This window comes from Portunus trituberculatus, chromosome 16 (assembly GCF_017591435.1).
Source record: "Portunus trituberculatus isolate SZX2019 chromosome 16, ASM1759143v1, whole genome shotgun sequence".
Lineage (NCBI taxonomy): Eukaryota > Metazoa > Arthropoda > Malacostraca > Decapoda > Portunidae > Portunus > Portunus trituberculatus.
Genome location: NC_059270.1, coordinates 2,360,036 through 2,382,399, shown reverse-complemented (window position 1 = coordinate 2,382,399; position 22,364 = coordinate 2,360,036). Strand labels below are relative to the sequence as shown.

At 45.1% G+C, this 22,364-nt stretch overlaps 1 protein-coding gene across 45 annotated transcripts in view; it reads left to right on the top strand.

Annotated features, from left to right (window-relative positions):
* Positions 1-22,364, top strand: part of LOC123504409 (microtubule-actin cross-linking factor 1-like) — a 281,273-nt gene that overhangs the window by 119,775 nt on the left and 139,134 nt on the right. For 44 of the 45 annotated variants that reach the window (XM_045254883.1, XM_045254879.1, XM_045254914.1 and 41 more), the window contains 2 exons: positions 8,882-9,049; positions 11,441-11,533. In XM_045254883.1, coding sequence (XP_045110818.1) covers positions 8,882-9,049; positions 11,441-11,533 — 261 coding nt within the window. Of the gene's footprint in view, positions 1-8,881; positions 9,050-11,440; positions 11,534-20,759; positions 21,322-22,364 lie in introns of those variants that run through there. The other variant, XM_045254896.1, reaches the window with a different exon arrangement.

The following is a 22,364-nucleotide window of genomic DNA, read 5'->3' as shown; positions in this document are numbered from 1 at the left end:
AACGACACGGTGGAATTGTCTAGTGAATAGTCTCTCCTTTCACACACACACACACACACACGCACACGCACACACGCACACGCACACGTTATTCCCTCGTGGCAGCAGATTTGATGTGTCATAAAAAATACAGAAGTAACAAAATTGATCTCGTACAAAATGAATTGAGAGAGAGAGAGAGAGAGAGAGAGAGAGAGAGAGAGAGAGAGAGAGAGAGAGAGAGAGAGAGAGAGAGAGAGAGAGAGAGAGAGTGTTTGGCTAAGAGTGAGAAAACAAGCAGAGGAGTAAGTGATGCATTAACAACATACTGATCCATTGCATTATTTTTACATTCGCACGTGGTATAGTTTCTTGAGGGAGTGAAGAGGCGACAGTGAAGAATGTAAGAGAATGCGTTGGTGTTAATTATTCATTCTTTCCTTCATTCTTTCCTTCAGTTCTTCATCTTTTCCTTCTTTCATTTCTTCATATTCCTTCTTCCATTCATCCATTTCTTCATTTGTCTTTCATTCATTCACTCATTTGCTCATTTATTCCTTTCCATTCAGTCACTCATTCATTTATTCACCAACCCTCATTCACCCTTTCTTATCTCACCCACCCACTCATCTACGGAGTTACGACTGGAGCGGATTGTAAGAACTAGCTTTGGAAACGTATCTACATAGTCAGCTTCAAGTCTCCTTTACACGTCAGGGAGCAGCGCAAGGTTGAGTTGGAGGATCGCATTTCTCTCATCAGTCTCATGCTCACTGTGGCTCTCCTCGGCTGCTGATGTAATGCTCCACCTGCTCAACCAAGCCTGAATAAGTTGCCACACACTCCAGCGTTAGGAATATCTGCGAAATACGATGTCTGCATCGATGTATGTGGCTCTGTTAGTTGTGACTGCTACTAGATGCAGTGATGGTTAGTTGTTGAGGGAAATTTTACTCTCTTTTTCTATATTTTGGTTAGTGTCTGTTTAGAATCAGTTGCCTAGTTTTGTTGTTACTGTCAGCTGATTAGAAGACTTGATTTCAATTCATCTTTTCCTCTTAACATTCAAAACACTGTAAAAGGAGGAAAAAAAAACTTCGATACAAAAGATTTTTTATGTAATAGGGGAAAATTAGCCAAGAACAAGTATATATAAAAAAAATGCCCACTTAGTTGCCAGTTCCGTGCAGGTCCGAAAGAGTTAGACAAAAGAAAGGGATAGATGTCTTGAAACCTCCCTCTTGAATGAAGTCTAACTTGGAAAATACAGAAGACAAGTTGGAAATACAAAAGCAGGCAGGGAGTTTCTAAGTGTAGAGTAGATATTTTTTAGACTACGGAGTTGATCAGGAGACTGTGATGCAAAGTAGTAGTGTCTAAAATATCGAAAGAGATTAAGATGTAAAAATATTCCGGGATTTGAGGGGTTACTATTGAGGGAGACAAGATACAATGGAAATGAGTGTAGAACTGTTATAGAAAGGAATATAGAGAAATAACTTAATAGATATTCAGTACGGAAACTTTCTTGACCTCAAATCACTAGACAATCAGAATATAGGCCATTAATCAAAAACATTCAGCTCTCTCACCACGAGTTTTTTCTAAGGCCACAAAGACGATTACCTGTATCTTCAAGAGTGTCTCCTGTTCATGATGTTGAAATCCTGTTAATCTGTGTCTGAAGTCATAAAAACATCCTTTAGAAATACACGTATCACTTCAGCTAGAGTTTTTGGAAAGAGTTCAGTACTTTGATGAGTTTTCATATTCATTCTGGTTATTATTTGGCAATTTTATGCAACTTCAAAAACTTATGTGTTAGAAATTTAAATAGTGAAGACTGGCCATTAAACATATTGAAATAGTGAAGACTTTGGCCATTAAACTTCTGACCTCCATTGACCCTTCTTAATGTAAATGGACTGAAATAGTGAAGACTCTGGCCATTAAACTTCTGACCTCCATAGACCCTTCGCAATGTAAATAAAATAATCTAATTACACCCAAAACTCAAGTTAAAAAAAAGTGTTCCATTTCTGAAAGAGTTAAGAATTCTGGCATATATTGATTTGAAGTGTACCAATAGTGTTTCTTATGTGCATTACGCCAATACGTTGCCTCGATCCGCAGTTTTTTATTCATCATAACAATATTTTACTTCTATTACTGGGATTGTGTTGTAAAATATGACAGAGTTGCAGTCTGTATGAAGTGTAGCGTTACATATTCCTCATCCAGTTTTGTTTTGGTGCGCTCAGCTGCACCGCATTATTCAATGTGACTTCAGAAGCTTTTGTTTTGATTTATTTTATTATTCATTGTCTGCTTTCCTTCTTCGTGACTGTTCGTGACTTTTCTTCTTCGTGACTATTCGTGACTTTTTCGTACCTTCGTGACTTTCTTCGTGAGTTTTCATGACTATTCGTGACTCTTCGTGACTTTCTTCGTGAGTTTTCATGACTATTCGTGACTCTTCGTGAGTTTATTCGTGAATTCAGACTGTTTTGTTTTGTTTTATTTTACCATTCACTGTCTGTGTTTTCCTGTCTTCGTTTATTTCTTGTTGAATTCCTTATCTTCATCCTTTCCTCCTTTTTTTTCTTCTATTTTTTCTTGTTCTTGGTCTTTTTCTTGTTCTTGTTCCTTTTATTCCTGTTCTTCTTGTTCTTTTCCTTCTTCTCCTTCTTTTTCTTTATCTTTTCCTCCTCCTCCTCCTCCTTGTGTGAGCTGAATGTACTGATGCTAAAGTAAATGGTGTTCTGTCTGGGCTGTGTATTCCTGCAATGAAATGGAATGGGTATAATGGAAGGCCTTTTTGTTAAATGTGTGTGTGTGTGTGTGTGTGTGTGTGTGTGTGTGTGTGTGTGTGTGTGTGTGTGTGTGTGTGTGTGTTGGGTTACCTTGTAGTACATAGCGCATGAGCTAACTATGTGTTCTTTGTGTGTGTGTGTGTGTGTGTGTGTGTGTGTGTGTGTGTGTGTGTGTGTGTACATGCGTGCAGGTAGTCAATCTCAGCACCACCGTAGCAAATCCGTAAGTTATTGTTCATGTATTTTATAACGATGTTGTTCCAATTTTTACCCCAAAACGTATTTTTTCTGGTGTGTCGTGTTGTGCATTAGGTCCTCTGAGGTGGTGAGTATCGGCAACGCGGCTAATGTGTTGTGTCTGTGTGTTGACCCCATGAATAAATAGTAATTAAACCCTTCCTTGTCTTGCATCAGCTAACCAGTCTTCGTTTTTTTGCTTGCACGCAGCACTGGGGATATGGCGAGGTTGGTACCCATGTCTGTTGTTGCTATTGTTTTTAATGACCTTAGAATTAGCGTATGAGGAAGACCGCTGTGTGTGTATCCGTGAGTGTATGTGTGTGCGTGTGTGTATTTGTGCATGGCTGTCATTAAAGCAGCACTACCCCCTTGTTATCATTATTAGCGTCAGGGACATTAGCACTGCCATTAACAGGCGAAGGGTAGTTAGTGACAGCATGTTCATCAGATGGCCGGGTAGTGACAGTGACAGTGGTGGTGGTGGTGGTGGTGGTGGTGGTGATACTGTGTTATGAGTTTAGTCTGGTGCAATGATGGTGGTGTCATGGTGGGGGTTGGAGTAAGGTTCAAGGGTCATGTATCCCATCATCTCCCCCTCTCTCCCTCTCCAGCTCCCATCCCGGTCACACCCTAGTGGAAAATCTATGACGCGGTGATCACTGGCTGTCTCTCATCCTGTTTTGTGCAAATGTTCCTGCATCCGAAATTAAATTGTCCGGTGCAGCATTTGTTTCACCTCCCTGTTATAAATTCATGGCTGCCATTTTCATTTATACATGCACACATACAAACATACATAAATACATCTATATATTACACAAACAGACACATTCTCCCAGCACACACACACACACACACACACACACACACACACACACACACACACACACACACACACACACACACACACACACACACACTGACAACACTAGTCCTCTCTAAAATACTGGCTTTTACTTATCCTATTACACCATTCACAACGCCAGCAGTAACCACCACCACCACCACCACCACCACCACAAACACCCAGTAGTACATGCTAAATTGTGCCTTTGTAACATAAAACAGAGTCAGAATGTTTTGAAGACCAGTCAGCCAGTCACCATCATCACCACCACCACTACTAATGTTGTCTCCCCACCAGTCAGTCAGTCAGCTCCAGGATTACGTAGCCAGGATATGAAGCACTAACTGTAGCCCTTTCTAATGTCTGGTCTAGCATATCCCTTGTCTCTCGTCGTGTTGCCATTATCCACTAACTTGTGCATCAGGGCGCCTCTAAAAACCACCAATGTCCCTCGAATTCCAGCCAGAGTTGTTAATTCAATCAGTTTTATTACTATAGGTTTTTCTCATATGTAACTGCACTTTTTATTACTAACTATTATCTGCCTCTAAACACTCCCATCAACACCCCCAAGTCCTTCATAGTTACCAGAATAAACTACCTGCATCTCTCTCATTTACCACCACCACCACTACTACTACCACCACTGCCATAAACTAAACACCCCATGGTAATATTTGCATTGCCCTTACTCACTCCTCCCTCCATTGTCACTCACTGCGATGGCCACTCCCTCCCTTGCGTCACCACTTGTAAACCACTTGATATTTGTGACTCCCTTCCCTTACCACCCTCCCTCTCATTCCAACATCTGCGTCCCCCTCCTTCTCTCCCTCTCTCCTGTCATCCCCACACACTCCCCCGCCACGCACGGGTCTGGGCTAACAGGTGTGGGTGTCTCCCCGCAGCAGTACACCTGCATCACCGTGTGCGGGAACTGGAGCGAGGAGGCCGCCTTCTCGCCCGTCGTAAGTCTCACCGCCCCACCTCGTCCTCTCTCTGGGCTTATGTCTTCATTTTGAGTTGCATCGCTATTTAGTCGTTCATTTTATTTTCCTCCATCAAGTCTATATTATTTGGCCAACCTCCCTCCTTTAAATACACGTCTTATATTTTGTTTGTGCCGCGTCTTTCATTATTTTGTGTTCCAGTTCTCGTTTTGTTGCAAGGAACGGTCAATTGACGTAGTGTGTTGAGAGTTGTGCTTCCTTGATGTCTGACGCCACGTTTATTTATTTTTCCTCCCGCTGTCGTTCCGCCCCAGTAATGTGTACATTGAGTTCTTCTTTTGGGGATGTTTGCATTGCATTTTCTTCCTTTTGTTGGTAGGTAATGTAGTGTTGGCAACCTGAGTTGGTGTCAGATCGAGTAGTGGCTGCCGCATGCACCGTCTGAGGTAAAGCAGACTCGCTTTGTTGCAATACGTTCCTTGTTTGTCTGTCAGCCTCAATTATTGACAGCACGTAGCTGTGTGGACTTTAATTTGTTGCAAAAACAGGATATGTAAATAATGTTTATTTGCCGAGCAACTTACCAACAAAAAAACTTTTGATATGTAAACAAGAAATATTTGACGAGCATATTGGAAACTTGCGTTATGTTTATTAAGCCCGAGTTGCTTCATAGCCACGCCATTGCTGTAGTGCGGCGCGGCGAGGCGGTGACGGGGACCCCGCCTGCTGCCTGCCCTGCCACCCGACACCCCTGCATGATTCCAATGGGGTTCCTTCATATATATATATATATATATATATATATATATATATATATATATATATATATATATATATATATATATATATATATGTACACATCCTTATGAATGATGCTAATGTCTGAATCTTAGTGATTTTCTGTAGTGTTTGTGTGTTGAATGTGATGTTTTTCTCTTCCATTACGCCTGTTGTCCGTGTGCAAGGTACTTCAGACTGAGATTCAAGTGATTCCAACACTTCACATTAACTCTAGGTTCTTTCTTGCCTCCTCTGATTACTCCAGTATATATATATATATATATATATATATATATATATATATATATATATATATATATATATATATATATATATATAATTGAAAGAGGAGTTGAGTATATAGAGGCGGCATTGTGAGGTGTGTGGGCAAGGTTTTAACTTAATCAATCTGTGACCTGTCAAGAGTAGCTAGACAGGCTTTCAGCACAGCCTCCCCTCCCCCCAGCACCCTCCCCTCACAGCCTAGAGTCTTGCCCTCCCTTCTCCCCACAAGTTCACAGTATGATCGTCACTGAATCAAACTAATGGTATGTTCTCTTCTTTTCTTCGCCCTCTCTCTTTCTTTATATTTTTGTCCTGTTATGTGTTTTCTTTCCCCGTAACCTTTCTTCGCTGTGGATACGTTCATCTGTTCTTGTCTTGCGTTTGTCTTTGGACTCATCTATTAACTATCTTTGTGTTTCGGCCTCATTGTCCGTCTCTTGCTCTGACTCACCCCTCCCTTCACCCTGTTTCACTCCCTGCCTCGTTCCCTTACTCGCTCTGGCCAGCGGAGGGTAAGAGTAGATTCCGGTACAATGCGGCGCCACAGTAACGCCTGGTCGCTTCCTCCTGTACGTCACAGCATAGTGAGTAATCCTCGCACCTCCTTTGCCTTGAGTTAGTCCCGGGGCGAGGGTTTGACAGAAATGTTCCTTTTTTTACCTATTTTCACTAAAGTGTTGAAAGTTTATGTGAAGAAAGTTAAGTTCGTTGGTCAGTCAGTCAAGCGCACGCCTTTCTATTTTTTTCTTTTCCACCACTGATGGGAATGTGTTTCCTTATTTTTCTCTATCGCTCCATCTTCTTCCGCTCTTGTGTTGGTTACTAATATATTTTTTCAACAGACTGTCAATCTTAGTGCACGATATACTATACATATTTCCTCCAGTCAGAATGCAAGTATTTCGTAGTTCTCTATCTCTGTCTCACCATCCTTTCCTTTTTCTTACTCCGTTATATCACTTTTAAGCTCCCACGATGCATGAAGTAGCTTGTTGTTACATTACTAGGCAGCGAAACCCTTCTATTGCCGGAGAGTGATGTGTGGATGCCGGCGTGACGAACAGGAAGCAGAGAATGAGTGACAGAGGAAAGTGAATCAGGAAGTGAATGAATGTGTTAGCGGCGCAGACCCTGGTCATTGTGTGGACTTTTATTATAGATCAGGGTGGTGATGCTGTATTGAAAAGTCACCAATTTGTCACGACCTTGGGCTGGGATGGGCGGGGAAGCAAGCACGAGGAGGCTGGGGACTGTAGCTAGCTGGGCAGGTTGGGCGGGGGATGGCAAGGACGTGTGGGCGGGGGATCTGGGTGATGTGGGTCAGGGTGGGAGTGGACACGCATCATGGGACGCTTGACAAGAGGACAACTGAGGGAGGGACTGAAGGAGGCGTGGCTGGAGTGGGTGGATGTGTGTGTGTGTGTGTGTGTGTGTGTGTGTGTGTGTGTGTGTAGTGGTGGGTGGTGTGTGCACTGTTCATGCTCACGTACAAACACACACACAGACACAGGAAAGTGCAGTATGAACGAACCCATAAATTTTTGTTCGCATCAGAAAAATGATACAATTTTCTATACTATAAATAACACCACCACTTTTATCACTACTACTACTACTACTACTACTACTACTACTACTACTACTACTACTACTACTACTACTACTACTACTACTACTACTACTACTTTTTCTTCTAGTTTCTACCTCCTCCTCCTTTTTCATCTTCATATTCATCTTCTTCGCTTTTCTACTACTACTACTACTACTACTACTACTACTACTACTACTACTACTACTACTACTACTACTACTACAACCACCACTACCACCACTACACCCACACACATTCCTGCACACAAGCTAACGTGTGAAAGCGTTTACCAGAATACAAACTAAGCATCGGTGGATTGGACAAGGACTTAGGAACACATAAGGAGTGCCACTGTCCCTCTGTGCCTGACGAGACTGATCGATGTGTGCATGTGGGTTGTCTCGGGGTAACAGAAAACGGAGGGTGAGTGAAGCAGAGCGCCTGGGTGAAGCTGTCAGGGAGAACGGGTGTGTTGCATCGGGGACTGAAGTAAAAATTGGTGCGTGGCCGCGGAATTGGATGTTGCTATCGATGTTTGCATGTGGGTTGTGATGGATGTTTACGTTTCCAGAGGCACTTTGGACGGAATGGTAGGTGTGTGAATGTGTGTCTTGGTGCTAGTTTTCGTTGTTTTGGTTTCTTTATTCTTTGATGCATGTGTTTGTAAGGAAAGAAAAAAAAAGAGATGGATTTTGTTGATTGGTTATCGTGTATTTTTGAAGTATTTTGAGTGTACGTATGAGTGTACGCTGCTGTATTAAGACTTTTTTGTTGGTAGAGTTGTTGAGATTGTGTTTTCACCGCTATGCTATTTATATTTACTCTTGTTTTTATTTATATATTGAGTTATTTAATTTTTAAGTTCATATTTGTTGCTTCTTGATAAGTTTTGCATCGAGCAGCTCAGAGGCGATGCTCAGTGTTGTGTTCTCTCTCCTGCTGCTCAAGATTCATTATTTTCAAAGGCAGGGCTGTGTGTTAATCCTTTTGAGTTGAAAATAAGGTAGTGCATCCATTATTCAAAGCTTTTCCTTGAAGCTTGTATGACGTATGACTATTTTAAGCCCTTCACTACCAGGACGCGTTTTCATATTCATTCTGCTTACTATTTGTTGATTCACACAGCCTCAGAAACTTGTGTGAGGATTAAAAATAGTGAAGACTCTGGCCATTAATCATCTGACCCCAATAATGTCAATAAAATCGTTTAATTACACAAAAATTCATGATAAAGCTGCGTTCTAGTACTGAAGGGATTAAGCTTACTCTAGTGTATAATAAACCACTATGTACTGAAGAAGCTTATACGACTTCACTGTAAGCTTGATTTAGCCTATAAGCGCTTTACCACAACCAAGGAAGGTGATCTAATACTGTCTTTTGTGTGGTGCAGGCGGGGAAACAGGTGCGGGACTTGTTCGAGGACCTGCGGGATGGCCACAACCTTATCTCCCTCCTGGAGGTGTTGTCGGGCGAACACCTGCCCAGGGAACGAGGCCGCCTACGCTTCCACATGCTGCAGAACGTCCAACTCACCCTTGACTTCCTCAGATACCGCAAGGTGAGTTTTGGTCCCCTCTGTTTGTTTACCTTCTCTGTTTTTTTGCTTCCTGATTACTTGTGGTGTTTCTCTCTCTCTCTCTCTCTCTCTCTCTCTCTCTCTCTCTCTCTCTCTCTCTCTCTCTCTCTCTCTCTCTCTCTCTCTCTCTCTCTCTCTCTCTCTCTCCCCTTTCGTGATATTTTTGTGGCATTTCCTCATTCTTCTCTTCCTTCATCTTTCTTCCCTCATTTTTCTTCCTTCATTTCTTTTTTTCTTTCTTTCTGTTATCGATCGTCTTTCTCTTTCTCTTCTTTCTTTTCTCTATTCCCTCGCATCGCTTTCTTTTTTCCTCTTTTCCATTTCTCAAGCGTGTTTATCTCTTCTTCCTTTGTGATTTTGTTCTCTCTCTCTCTCTCTCTCTCTCTCTCTCTCTCTCTCTCTCTCTCTCTCTCTCTCTCTCTCTCTCTCTTCTCCTTATTTACATTTTTATCATTGTTTCCTCCTCTTCTCATTTTCCTGTTGTTGTTTTTGTTGTTGTTGTTGTTTCCTATTATCAGTTTTACGATTATTGTGTCTTTTCTTGTCTTTATTTCTTCCTCTCCCCTTTTATTCTTATTTTGTAACTCCCATTTTCTTTTTATTCATTCATTATTATTATTATTCGTATCGTTTGACTTTTTTTCCTCTCTTTCGTTGTGTCTTATAGTTTCATGTATTTCTTTTCGTTTCTCTTATATTTTCACAATGTTAACGTTCATTTTTGCTTCTTCCTTCTTTCGTTCATTATTTCTTCGTCTTATTTTTCCTCTAAGTATTTTTGTTTTCCTTTTTATTTCTTTTTTTATTTTTTTTCCTTCATTATTCTGCAGTCTCTCCTCACTTGGGCTATCCAGTTCTCCCTCTCTCGTTTATTACTCTCTCTCTCTCTCTCTCTCTCTCTCTCTCTCTCTCTCTCTCTCTCTCTCTCTCTCTCTCTCTCTCTCTCTCTCTCTCTCTCTCTCTCTCTCTCTCTCTCTCTCTCTCTCTCTCTCTCTCTCTTGTTTCATATACTTTCACCTCGTCATTTTCGCTCTGTCTGTTCCATCACCTGTCTCTTGTCTCACCTCCTCCTCCTCCTCCTCCTCCTCCTCCTCCTCCTCCTCCTCCTCCTCCTCCTCCTCCTCCTCCTCCTCTTCTCTCCTCCTCCTATCTCTCCTGAACTCTCTCTCTCTCTCTCTCTCTCTCTCTCTCTCTCTCTCTCTCTCTCTCTCTCTCTCTCTCTCTCTCTCTCTCTCTCTCTCTCTGATTGCCAGACTCCTAAAATTTAACCCATTCATTTGGCTAACTCTTCTCCAACCTTCTCCGGGGACTGGCTTCTAAGTGGCCGTTTTTTTTTTTTTCTCGTTGACTCTTTTTTTGTTGTTTTCTTGGCCAGATATCCACTCTTACATAAATGAAATAAAATAAAAGGTGTGGAGGGATGTGTCACTTCCGCAGAGTTTCTTTCCTGTTGGGCATATCAGTGTATGTTAGTTCAGTTGTTATTTCCGCAGACTTTCCTAGAGGCGTGTGTGTCAGTCTGTTGTAGTTCAGGTCGTAGAGTTTGACGTCCGTGTCACAAACGAACACAGAGGAACATCAAATAAACCTAACTACAACTACAACATATATATGAATAAACTAGAGATTATTTAGTGTCAGGCGCTGTCTCTCTCTCTCTCTCTCTCTCTCTCTCTCTCTCTCTCTCTTCTTTCTTTCTCTCTCTCTCTCTCTCTCTCTCCTCTCTCTCCTCTCTCTCTCTCTCTCTCTCTCTCTCTCTCTCTCTCTCTCTCTCTCTCTCTCTCTCTCTCTCTCTCTCTCTCTCTCTCTCTCTCTCTCTCTCTCTCTCTCTCTCTCTCTCTCTCTCTCTCTCTCTCTCTCTCTCTCTCTCTCTCTCTCGTCAAAACTTGTGCCCAATCTGCTCCTTCATACTCCATAAATCCCGCCACTGAAGTAGAAAAGTTGAATATTTGATCTTAAGGTACACATTTTCTTAGAGAACTCACAAAAGACGTAAATTGTGAAGGGAAACTTGCTTATATTTTTTTCAGCTTCGTTATTTGCATCTTTCAAATAGGTTTTCTATGTAAATTAGCAATACTGAATTCGTATGTCTTTGTATTAATCTCTTCAGTACCATGACGCGTTTTTCGTATTTTTCTTATTCATTCTGCTTTCTATTTCGTGACTTTACATGGCTTCAGAAACTTATGTAGGGGGTAAAAACTAGTGAAGACTCTTGCCATTAATCTTCTGACCTCCATAGACCCTTCCTAATGTAATAAAATAATCTAATCACACCCAAAACTAGAAAAAAGCTTCCCATTACTGAAGGAGTTAAATCCAGCAAACTGTGTGTGTGGCTGCTTCGTGACTGGTGTGTTGTGTCCGCAGATCAAGCTGGTGAACATCCGCTGTGAGGACATTGTGGACGGCAACCCCAAACTGACCCTCGGTTTGATATGGACCATCATCCTCCACTTCCAGGTAAGTTAATGTTGCTCTTCTGAGTGCTCTGAAGACAGGGCAGCAGCATCTCTACTCCTCATCCTCCTCTTCCTACTTTTCCTTATACTCGTCTTCTTCCTCCTCCTTCTATTTCTCTTTCTCTTCCTCCTCTTCCTCCTGCTCGTCTTCTTCCTCCCCCTTCTATTCCTATTTCTCTGTCTCACTTCCTCTTCCTATTTCTATTTCTATTTCTATTTCTCTTCCTTTTTTTCTCCTCCTTTTTCCTCCTCCTCCTCCTCCTCCTCCTCCTCCTCCTCCTCCTCCTCCTCCTCCTCCTCCTCCTCCTCCTCCTCCTCCTCCTCCTCCTCCTCCAAGCTCACGGAACTGTTTGTTAGTCTCGCCACCGTCGCGTCGTGTTGATCGTGTATAGCTGTGTTGAGTGTCGGCTGTCAGAGATTACACCAATTAAAGGACTCAACTTGAATTAATGAAGTGCAGTAGATGAGAGAGAGAGAGAGAGAGAGAGAGAGAGAGAGAGAGAGAGAGAGAGAGAGAGAGAGTTTAGTTTACTGGCTTTTTTCTTTACCGTTGACTAGAAGATGAACCGCCTGAACTCTCCGCCACAAACGACCACTTTTCTCCCGCCATGTGCTGCGCCGCTCGGCCTCGCCACACCAGGAAATATTGGGCGACAAACGCGTCTGTCAAGTAATTTTCCAGCTTGGTAGGATCTTGCGGGAAGGAACAGTTACGTGCGCAAAATGTGACACCTCTTTACCGTAGAGTTGATTCACCCAACAACCAGCCGCTCTCTCAAACGTTGCCGCGTCATACCTTGACACTTATCGACTGGTTTTAAAGGAATTTTTTTTGTGGTTTGCAAGGTTTTTATGAGTACTGACGGTTTAACAAGGGTACTGCATTATTGATTAAAAAAAAACATACAAGTGAACCACATTAATCATTTGATGGTTTTGAAAATGTTTACGAGAATTTAAAGGGTTTCAAAATTTTGTCGTTCTTGAGTTTTGCTGCTTCATTTCGGTTCATTTAGATTTGATTATACTGTTTTGTTTTGTTTTTCTTACTTATTCATTTAATATCGAAGTTAGACTGTGCTAACCGCCACGAACAGTATCCGAATAGTTTGCAGAATGGTCGTCTGAAGGTATTATAAGTGTGCATTGCGTATGACCAAAATTTGAGTCAAAACTGCATATATTTCTCACTCACACAACGTTTTAGATACAGACACGTGTCCCTTTTGTCACGAAAAAGCTGTGACTTTGTGGAGGTAAAGGCAGGCAGTCAGTTATGTGTGAGGCGAGGACTGTGGATGGGTGATGGGCGGACTGGTTCACGCAAGGTTGGTTGCGAAAGGTTCAGAGTGTCATGACTTCACCCAGGCGAGGACCTTAACCTCAACCCAAACCTCCCAGACATGACGCCTCATCGATCACCACTTCCAGGCGCCTCAATTTGGAAGTTACGTTTGGCCAAGTTTTAGGTCTGGAGTTTTTATATAATTTTCTGATTCCGTGAGTCTTAAGTAGGTTTTCTTGATAATCTTGTGCATTTGTGTCTTCTGTCTGTCCCTATCTCTTATTCACGTTGCCCTGCCTATATCATTTCTACTGTTTGTTTATCTTTACAAGTTGATTTATTTGTGTGTTTTGTATGTACACTTACACAACACCCACGCTGAGGTTGCTGCGGCCGTTGTCCCGGAGTCCCGCAGGTAAGTGATGAGGCGGGTGAGTTGCAGGTGTTGGCGGGGCGGCAAGTTCACGTGGTGGTGGGCAGGAAGACCGGTCACCGAGCGCCACCCTTAACACTCCCACTCAGGCATTGGCAAATCATGGCAGGAAATCATTGAATTCTCCTAAGGGATTTTACACTCCTACGTTAATATTTGTGACATTACCTTATGGAGAAGAGAGAGGCCAGTGACGTCCGAGGGTGGTGGCGTGTGTAGGCGTCGCGAGGGCGTGACCCTGTGCACAGGAAAGGGAAAGTACCACCAAGCAAGGTGACCTTTGAGGCGACTTCACACTTTCCAGGAAGATGACTTACCGTCTCGGTATCCAGTACCCAATAAGGGGATGGAGCGGAAAGGAAGTACCATTGCTGCCCCACTTCCCGCTCCTCTGTGCCGTACCGCCGGGACTACTGCACCACAGCCTTGAGCCTCAGACCAGTACATATGGGCTTCCTCTGATGAAATGTGTGACTCATCACCCGATAAATGCACAAACTGTCAATCGTTACTTGATTGCAGGCACCGTTTTCTGACAAATGTGATGATATTACACGGCTTGATTCGTAAGAGGCCGCCATCCAGACTACACACTGATGACATCACTCCATGAATACCGAGAATAACCCCTCAGGGATGTTTGGGATGACGTCACTTGCTACACCGCCTCGGGGCGGACCACACAAAAGACTAAGTATTCACTTCTGTGTGCGGGCGTGAGGTGGCTTACCCGGCGGGAAGCTTAGGGAGGATGGAATGGTGCTGCTGCTAAATTTGGAGAGGGTGGACTTGACAAGTCCTAGTTAAAACGTAATTGGTGTTGGTAAATCATAGCTGAGAGTAAGGAAGGCTAGTGATTGGGCTGGGTTTGCTCAGCTGTGTGGCTGTTAGAGGCTAAAGATGAGAAACAACATTTCATAATATGGTATTTGGATGGCTGAGTTAATGTAGTTGTCTCTAAGTGTCTGTAAAGAGCGAAGCGAGATAAGGAAGGTTCTGCAAACAAAGGAGAGAGGATGGCAGTGCTGCGGAGCTTCAGGGCTGGCGGGCATGTGGGGTTGCGGTGCAGGGAGGTGGCGGGGCCGTGGGCCGTGGGCTGCGAGGACTGTAAGGCAGGCCAAGAGGTGAGCGAGTGGTCATGCAGGAATGAAATATACGAGGAGTGCCGTCACGCGAAAAGGTGTGAGGGCTGCACCTCTCAGTGGCTCCAGTAAATCAGTATTTTTACCATTTTGCTTTGCGTTCCTTGGCGTTGTGCAACAGCCGAGGTGTGTTGGCGGCGTGTGGCGGCCGAGCACCCTGTGACCCTTCCTTTTATAGATTATTCACATACAGTTTTACACAACCCATACCCACTCTCACCTGTGTGCTGCTTGCGGCAAACTTGTGTACCAACATTGTTTAGTAAATTCATAATATTGAGTCAGCCTTCCTCGTGATGATTCTTTCTTCAACTATATTAGAATAAAAATAGGACTGTGGTTTAAAATGGAGGAAGAACATTCTTACATCTTGGAGGAACTGCAGGAAGAATGAAAATGTTTTACTATGATAATATTATTGCTTATACATTGAATATCGCGTTTAGTTTATTACATTTATATGCTAAACTTGGAGACTCATAAGGCAGTGTTGATGCTGATGATGACTATGATAAGGATAGTAAGAATAGTAATGATGATAATAATATAAAAGATGCGACCTCACCACTATCTCGTCTGGCCAGCAAGAGGCTCAAGTTGAATAAGTCACAAACCAGCACTTAACAAGACAGCAGACGCAAACACCGTCAGCCTTACTACTACCAATAATAGTAATAGTAATAGTAATGCAAAAAGATGTTGCTTCACTAACATCTCGTCTGGCCAACAAGAGACAAGTTGAATAAATCACAGACAAACCAACACTGAATAAAACAAGCAGACGCAGACATCACCAGCGTCACTCTCCATAAACATCAACACCACCACCACCACCAGATGATACAAGTACTACCATATCACCATCACCATCATCAGCAGCAGGTGTGAACATGTGTGCATTACCAATAAGCCACATACACATTCCCATCACGTTTTGTGCTCCATTGTCTTAGCACCTCAACGTAGCATAGTATGTCCTCTCCGTGGGGCTGAGATAGCACTGTTAGCACTGTTTTCCCTTTCACTCAAGGCTACCACCCATCCTCCCTGGCCAGCCTCGCGTCGCAGCCCAGGTGGTGGTTGCAATCTACTTATAATCATAGAGTATCATAGCTTACAAATTATAGGTTATCGTGGCCGAGCGAGGCAATAAGTTAATGAATCTGTTCGTAAAGAGAGACGTGATGCTATTAAGGTGTGTTCAGTATAGCGATGATGGGGAGTTGGTGTGCATGGTGAGACTATTAAGTGGTACTATTACACACACACACACACACACACACACACACACACACACACACACACACACACACACACACACACACACACACACACACACACACACACACACACACACACACACACACACACACACACACACACACACACACACACACACACACACACACACACACACACACACACACACACACACACACACACACGTAGGCGCCCCGGGTGAGGTACGTCCGAGAGAGAGAGAGAGAGAGAGAGAGAGAGAGAGAGAGAGAGAGAGAGAGAGAGAGAGTTGGTTAAATTTAGTCATGGAAGAAGAGACACACGAAGACTGAACGCCCACTCTCAACATGAAGGGTCTTTGTGACGTAGTGGCGAGGTGAGGCGAGAAGCTGTTGTGCCGAGCTGTTGGGACGTGGGCGGAGCTCCTCGACCACGCCCACGCCCACGTTCAGCCACGCCCTTCAGGATGCCGAAACCTTCTATTATTCGGACGTGTATCTTGGGTGTATCTCCGCCCTGGCGTGTCGTGTAGGGAACAGGTGTTGATGGGAGGACTACACTGGAATCCCTGTGTCAAATTGTCTTGTTTGAAATCTTCCACTTTGAGAATTTTAACTCGATGCCCTCCTCCCCATACACCTTCAGTACCAGGAGGCGATTTCATATACGCTCTGCTTACTATTTGGCGACTTTATACAGCTTCAGAAACTTGTGTGGGGGATTGAAATAGTGGAGACTGGCCATTAATCTTCTCACCTCCATAGACTCCCTTCCTAATGTCAATAAAATCTAATCACACTAAAAATTCATGAGAAAAATGCGTTCCAGTACTGAAGGGGGTTAAGGGAATGTGGGTAAGTGTAGCGTGTATTTAACGTTTTTTTTTCCATAAAGGGAGTGTCCTTCATGGATAGTAAACAGAATCAAGGTCGTGGAGAGAGTGAGAGAGTGAGAGAGAAGGGCAGAGATGGCAAGGTGTACTACTTATTAGTAAATAGGGAAAGGTAAGGTAAAGGTATATATACTTTCAGTGCCTCCATTGTGTCCTTGTGTACCTGTGTGGCTAAACTGTACAATTTTTATCCCTGCAGTACTGGGGCACATTTTTATCTTTGAGATTTGTGTACGAATAGACCATTTTATATACACTAGGAAAGGTCTATGGAGGTCAGAAGATTAATGGCCACAGTCTTCACTATTCTAATCCTCACAGGAGTTTCTGAAGCTGTATCAAATCATCTAATAGGAAGCAGAATGAAAATGGAAACGCGTCCTGGTACTGAAGGGATTAAGGAGGAGGTATAAGGAGTGTTGGAGACGGCAATGTGTACTAAAGCATTTATAATTTGGAAAAGTTAGTGCATTGTTACTGTATATGTCTGTGGCCTTGTGTGCTCTGCGGGGAGGCTGTGGAACGTTTTTTGAGGCGGTAGAAGGAGTAAGGAATGCGAGAGAGGCAACAGGACGCACTACTACACACACACACACACACACACACACACACAGAGAGAGAGAGAGAGATACACACACACACAATTTAGATTAGAAAACTTACTACAGCATTACTTTATATACTACATCCCCTGCCTTGTGTACTTTCGGGGCGGGGTTGTTGAGCCTCTTACGGGGGCGAGCGAGTAAGGGGTAAGGGTCAGTGTGTCACGTGGGGGTAAGGGTGAGGAGTGAGGACCTACCTGCCCCATACCCTACTCCCCAGCTCCTCCCTTACCCCGGGCCTCCCCCATGGGCGTGTAGGCGTCAGGAGCAGCTGGTGCCGGCGCCTGCCCCGACTTTGCTTACTCCTCACCTTATTAGGCTGCCCCCGCCCACACCTGCGCCCACACCTTCACCGCCTCTCACCAAGGGCGCCCACACACCAGGCCGGGGCCACTTTCTCCCTTACCGTCTTATATAACGAGGTTGGGATGGTGATGTGGGCGTGATGGGAGAGGATCCGCCCTGCCCCTTGATAACACCCATAGAGCGGTGTGGGCTGGGGCGGGGACACACACACACACACACACACATTTCGTACTCTTCGAGAAGTAGCACATCCAGGTTTTATTTCTTTTAACTGATGGTCTCTCTCTCTCTCTCTCTCTCTCTCTCTCTCTCTCTCTCTCTCTCTCTCTCTCTCTCTCTCTCTCTCTCTCTCTCTCTCTCTCTCTCTCTGATATGAAAAAAAGTAAATCTGAAAAACCTCAATAGATCCTTAATTTTAATTCACTTGACCCCTTCAATACTGGGACACATTTTTACCTTGAGATTTGTGTACAATTAGACCATTTTATTGACATTAGGAAGGGTCAGAAGATTAATGGCCAAAGTCTTCACTATTTTAACCCCACATATGAGTTTCTGAAGCTGTGTAAAATCACCAAATAGTGAACAGAATTAATATGGAAACGCGTCATAGTACTGAAGAGGGTAAAGTCCTTTCAGTTGAAGTATTTTGGTCGTTAGGTTAGGTTAAGTTAGGTTTAGCGTTGCGTGTGTCTTCCTATCCACCAACACCTGTATTGTCCACACTAACTGGTCTCTAATACCCAACACACACCTTTTAATTACTGCACAAACTCACCTGTCTCTAATGCCTTCTGTACATCACGACGCATTAGCTAATTGCCGTGTGTGTGTGTGTGTGTGTGTGTGTGTGTGTGTGTGTGTGTGTGTGTGTGTGTGTGTTGAAAGGAAAGGAGTAGAGGATGTTGCTTGAGGATAGGTCGAGGTTGAATGAATAAGGAAATTGGAATTATTTAAAAGTAATCAAGGAAGGGAAGGGCTAAACTGAACAGAAAGAAGGAAAAGTTCAAGGCAGTTTTTTTTATTGTGAGAGAAGGAAAGATTTGCTGAGAGAAAGAGAAAATTATATGCTTCGAATGCTAAAAGAGACAAGGAGAGAGAGAGAGAGAGAGAGAGAGAGAGAGAGAGAGAGAGAGAGAGAGAGAGAGAGAGAAACCAGTCCATAAAGTAAAAGATAATAATTGATATAGAAAGAAACTAAATTAATCATGTTTGTTGAGAGTCAGAGAGAGAGTCAGAGAGAGAGAGAGAGAGGGGGGGGGGCAATAAATCAAACATATAATCCCACACAAAAGCTACCTGGTGTTTTATTTGCATTATACACACACACCCACTTCACATCCTCCTCCTCCTCCTCCTCCTCCTCCTCCTCCTCCTCGCAACAGACCTCACTTGTTATCGTGTGCCTCGACCCACGCGACTCCTAGACACACACACACACACACACACACACACACACACACACACACACACACACACACACACACACACACACACACACACACACACACACACACACAGAGTCCCTCACCCCCACACACTCGCAAAACCGACAAAACATTCACCTTGAGCGCAGATCCGCGGGCCCTGGCAAAGGTGAAAACTGGTGCAGGTGGACATACGGACAGCTGCCTTGACATGTACTCTCCTCCCCCGCGTGCTAGATAAGGGTGCCGCCACGCCCCCTCACTCCCTGCAGGCCCGTAGGTGGATCTGATAGTGTGAAGTGCAATTACCTCCATCAGATAGATTTTCCTGTTTTGCTTGCTCTCTTGCTTACTTCCTCGCTCGCTTGCCTGCTGCTGTTGCTGTTGCCGCGTTCAGGACATAAGAACGGAGGTCGAGATGAGATGAATTAGACACGCCAACCTCATAAATCGCGGGGAAACAACACGATTGCAGGGAAGGAATACGTTCATGCAACCTTTAAAGACGTGGGTGCTAATTAAAACTTCCATGCTGCGGCTTTATCGAGACAATGGCATTACAAATTATCCAAGTTCGTTGTTTTGATCATTCTCATTCGTTTTCATGCGCGTTCAAGGAAGGTTGTCTTGTTTCTTTGAGTCCTGAGTCTTATTTTCATTGTAGTGTGTCTGGAGACGTTATTCATTTGTATTCAACGCGTGTAGAAAGCGTAACATGACAGCTACAGATAATCTCGTGATGGTGCCGGACAGGTAGAAAGGTGTTAGGCGTGAGGTGTGATGCTGAGACTTGGCAGGAGGAGAAGGAGGCGTATAGCGAGGCCTGAGGGAGGTGCTAATGAAGATGTACAGTACGCTACGGGCAAGTCAGGTGTCTTCATAGGTTGACACAACAAATTCACTTACTTCACACACGTGTCACCTTTGTGTTTAAACTCCCTAGTCTTGCCACCTGGTGTGTGCGTGGACGCCTCTGCCTGCTGCCACCAAGGCCACTCGGCGCTCTAATATGGAGACGACGAGCAATATTTTTAGTGAAGGGCTCCATGTTTTTAAAAGAAAGAATTTGCGTAGATCTGGAGTGTGGGTGTGAGTGTAGGAGATAGGTAGTGGTGGTGGTGGTGCGGGAGAATCTATAAGTGAGAGTGGTGGGCGTGGGCGGCGTGTGGTCGTGGGTGTGGGCGTCAGAGGAGTGTAGGTCGCGGTAGTGTGGGAGAAGGTGGCTTCTTAGTGACATTGAGAATGACCGTGTAGGGGCGGCGGCGCGGTGCGTGAGGTGCACCTGTCACCAATCCTGTGCTTTTCCCATGCACCGCCCGTGTCCCGCCGCGGTGAAGGATGCTCGGGATCTTCACGGGGGGCAGGGCGGGGAGGGGGCGTGCAGACACTGTGTACTGCTGCAGGACGGTGCTGGAGTGAGGGGGAGGTTGCCGATTTATAATTACTTAATTTTCTCTCGCACGTTTGTCAATAAACTCGCAGAATGTAGGGAACAAAAACTTATCACCGGTCAGAAAACGAGTTACCGGCTGGATGTGGCAGGGTTGGTGTTTCCCCGAGGGAAGCAAGCTGTGCCTTCGAGACAAAGAAAATGGAAAATAAATAACTCGTTGGCCACCGCCACTTGGCAGGTAGGCGGGGAGGCGTGAAGGGGAGGTAGGGGTGAGGGGGGTACAGGTGAACTAGAGGACACATGGCAAGTTTTCAACTCTTTATGAATCTCGTGTCATGACAACAAATACAAACTCTACAAGAGCAGCGGTGGCCTGCCTCAACACTCTTTACACCACCACTCATGCGCCGCCTAAAGATACGGAACAGATTATAATGAATTAAATATACAGTGATGAGTGGAGGCGGCGGCGGCGGCGACGGGCGGAGGTGGCGGCAGTGTTGGGCGGAGGCAGGTCTTCAGTGTGGCTGCCGCGGCCCGAACGAGCACCACTCTGCGCCGCGCTCCCCTCCGTGCCAAACCTCTCCGCCTCCCTCCTTCCTCTCCATTGCCAATAGTGTTGTGATGGTGTGTTAGTGATCTGCCCCAGTGAGCGTAACGCGAGTGTTAACATGTATAGATTCCAACGTAGTGGAGGCCCTGGCGGGCGTCTTTTCCTGTCGGGCACCCGGCAGGGGGAGGACGCCGATAGAATGTCTGTAAGGTCTGGCTCCCTGGCTGCCAGCGAGCACGACGACGCAGACCTGCACCAGGTGCTGACCCACCGCCGCCTCACCACGGAGACCCAGGCCAGCGGGCAGGACAGCACCCGCGTGGAACGTCGTGGCAAGATTAAAAGCACCACAACCCGGGTGGTGAAGAAGACCACGACTGTGACCCGAGGTGACCAGCGCATGGTGGCCGAGGCCATCCTTCGCACCTCCGACACCCACCAGGAGGACATCAACAAGGTGGTTCCTCAGAGCGGATGGCACACTTCGAGCTTCAAGCGGCCCAAGATCCAAGCGGTATGTTGAGACAAGTTTGTGGGTCGTCAGGGTAGTGTGGCGTGGCCCTGCTGGCTGCGACACCTGACACCAGTGCTCACTCCCAACCCCACCAGTCAATCAAGCGACACCTAGAACCGGCCCATTAATGTTGCTAACGTGACGCTGACGGCGGTGTGTCGGGGCACCCTAGCGTGGGTGTGAGAGTAAAGGGAAGCACAAGCGGAAGTGTGGCCGTGTTGGGGACGAGGCTTGTGGGAGGCGTCACCCCAGAACACCTGTCACCGCTGCCATTCATACATAACATCTCTTTGCTCCACCACAAACACCTGCCAGTCGTTTCCACTCACTTTCGTAACCTAGAGTCTTCAGGTGGGGCGGCTCGTTACCGTGAAAGTAAAGACTAATGAAAGTCAACGAAGTCTGCCCAACCTTGCTCATAAATTTGATAATTGTGACACTTGACATCCGACTTGGATTCTTCTTACAAAAATGCATATTATGTTACTGCGACTCACTCTTGTTGCTTCACTGGTGTTCATCGTGGCTCATGGTAAACCGTAACCTTTGGATCTGAGGAAGACAAGACTTGGGAACGGGTTTGGCCATCCCGGACCAGCCAGTTTCGAGTGGTTGCCGCTGACACGAGATACTCCACCGCGTGCTGGCGTCCCCTCCCGCACCCCACCTTGCTCCTCCGCGCGCCCCTCCCTCACACAATGTCCCAACCCCTGACCAGGCTGACACTTGTCGTAACATATGTTTGTCATGTCATAGACCTCGTGCAAACCCCACTCACCTGGATAGCTATCTGAAAGCGTTAGAATCTCCTGTTTTGTTAGTCATGTGAAACTTCCTCGTGTGTGTGTGTGTGTGTGTGTGTGTGTGTGTGTACGTGTGTGCGTGCATATACGTTCATGCGTGCGTGCGTGTGTGTATGCATGCGTGGGAGCATCGTGGGCAGCGTGACTCAGGAGAACGCAAGTGTAGCGGCACATGGGCTCCCTCCATATAAGGCACACATCCCCCATCCCTACCGCATCTTCCGAATTAGGCGCCGTGAC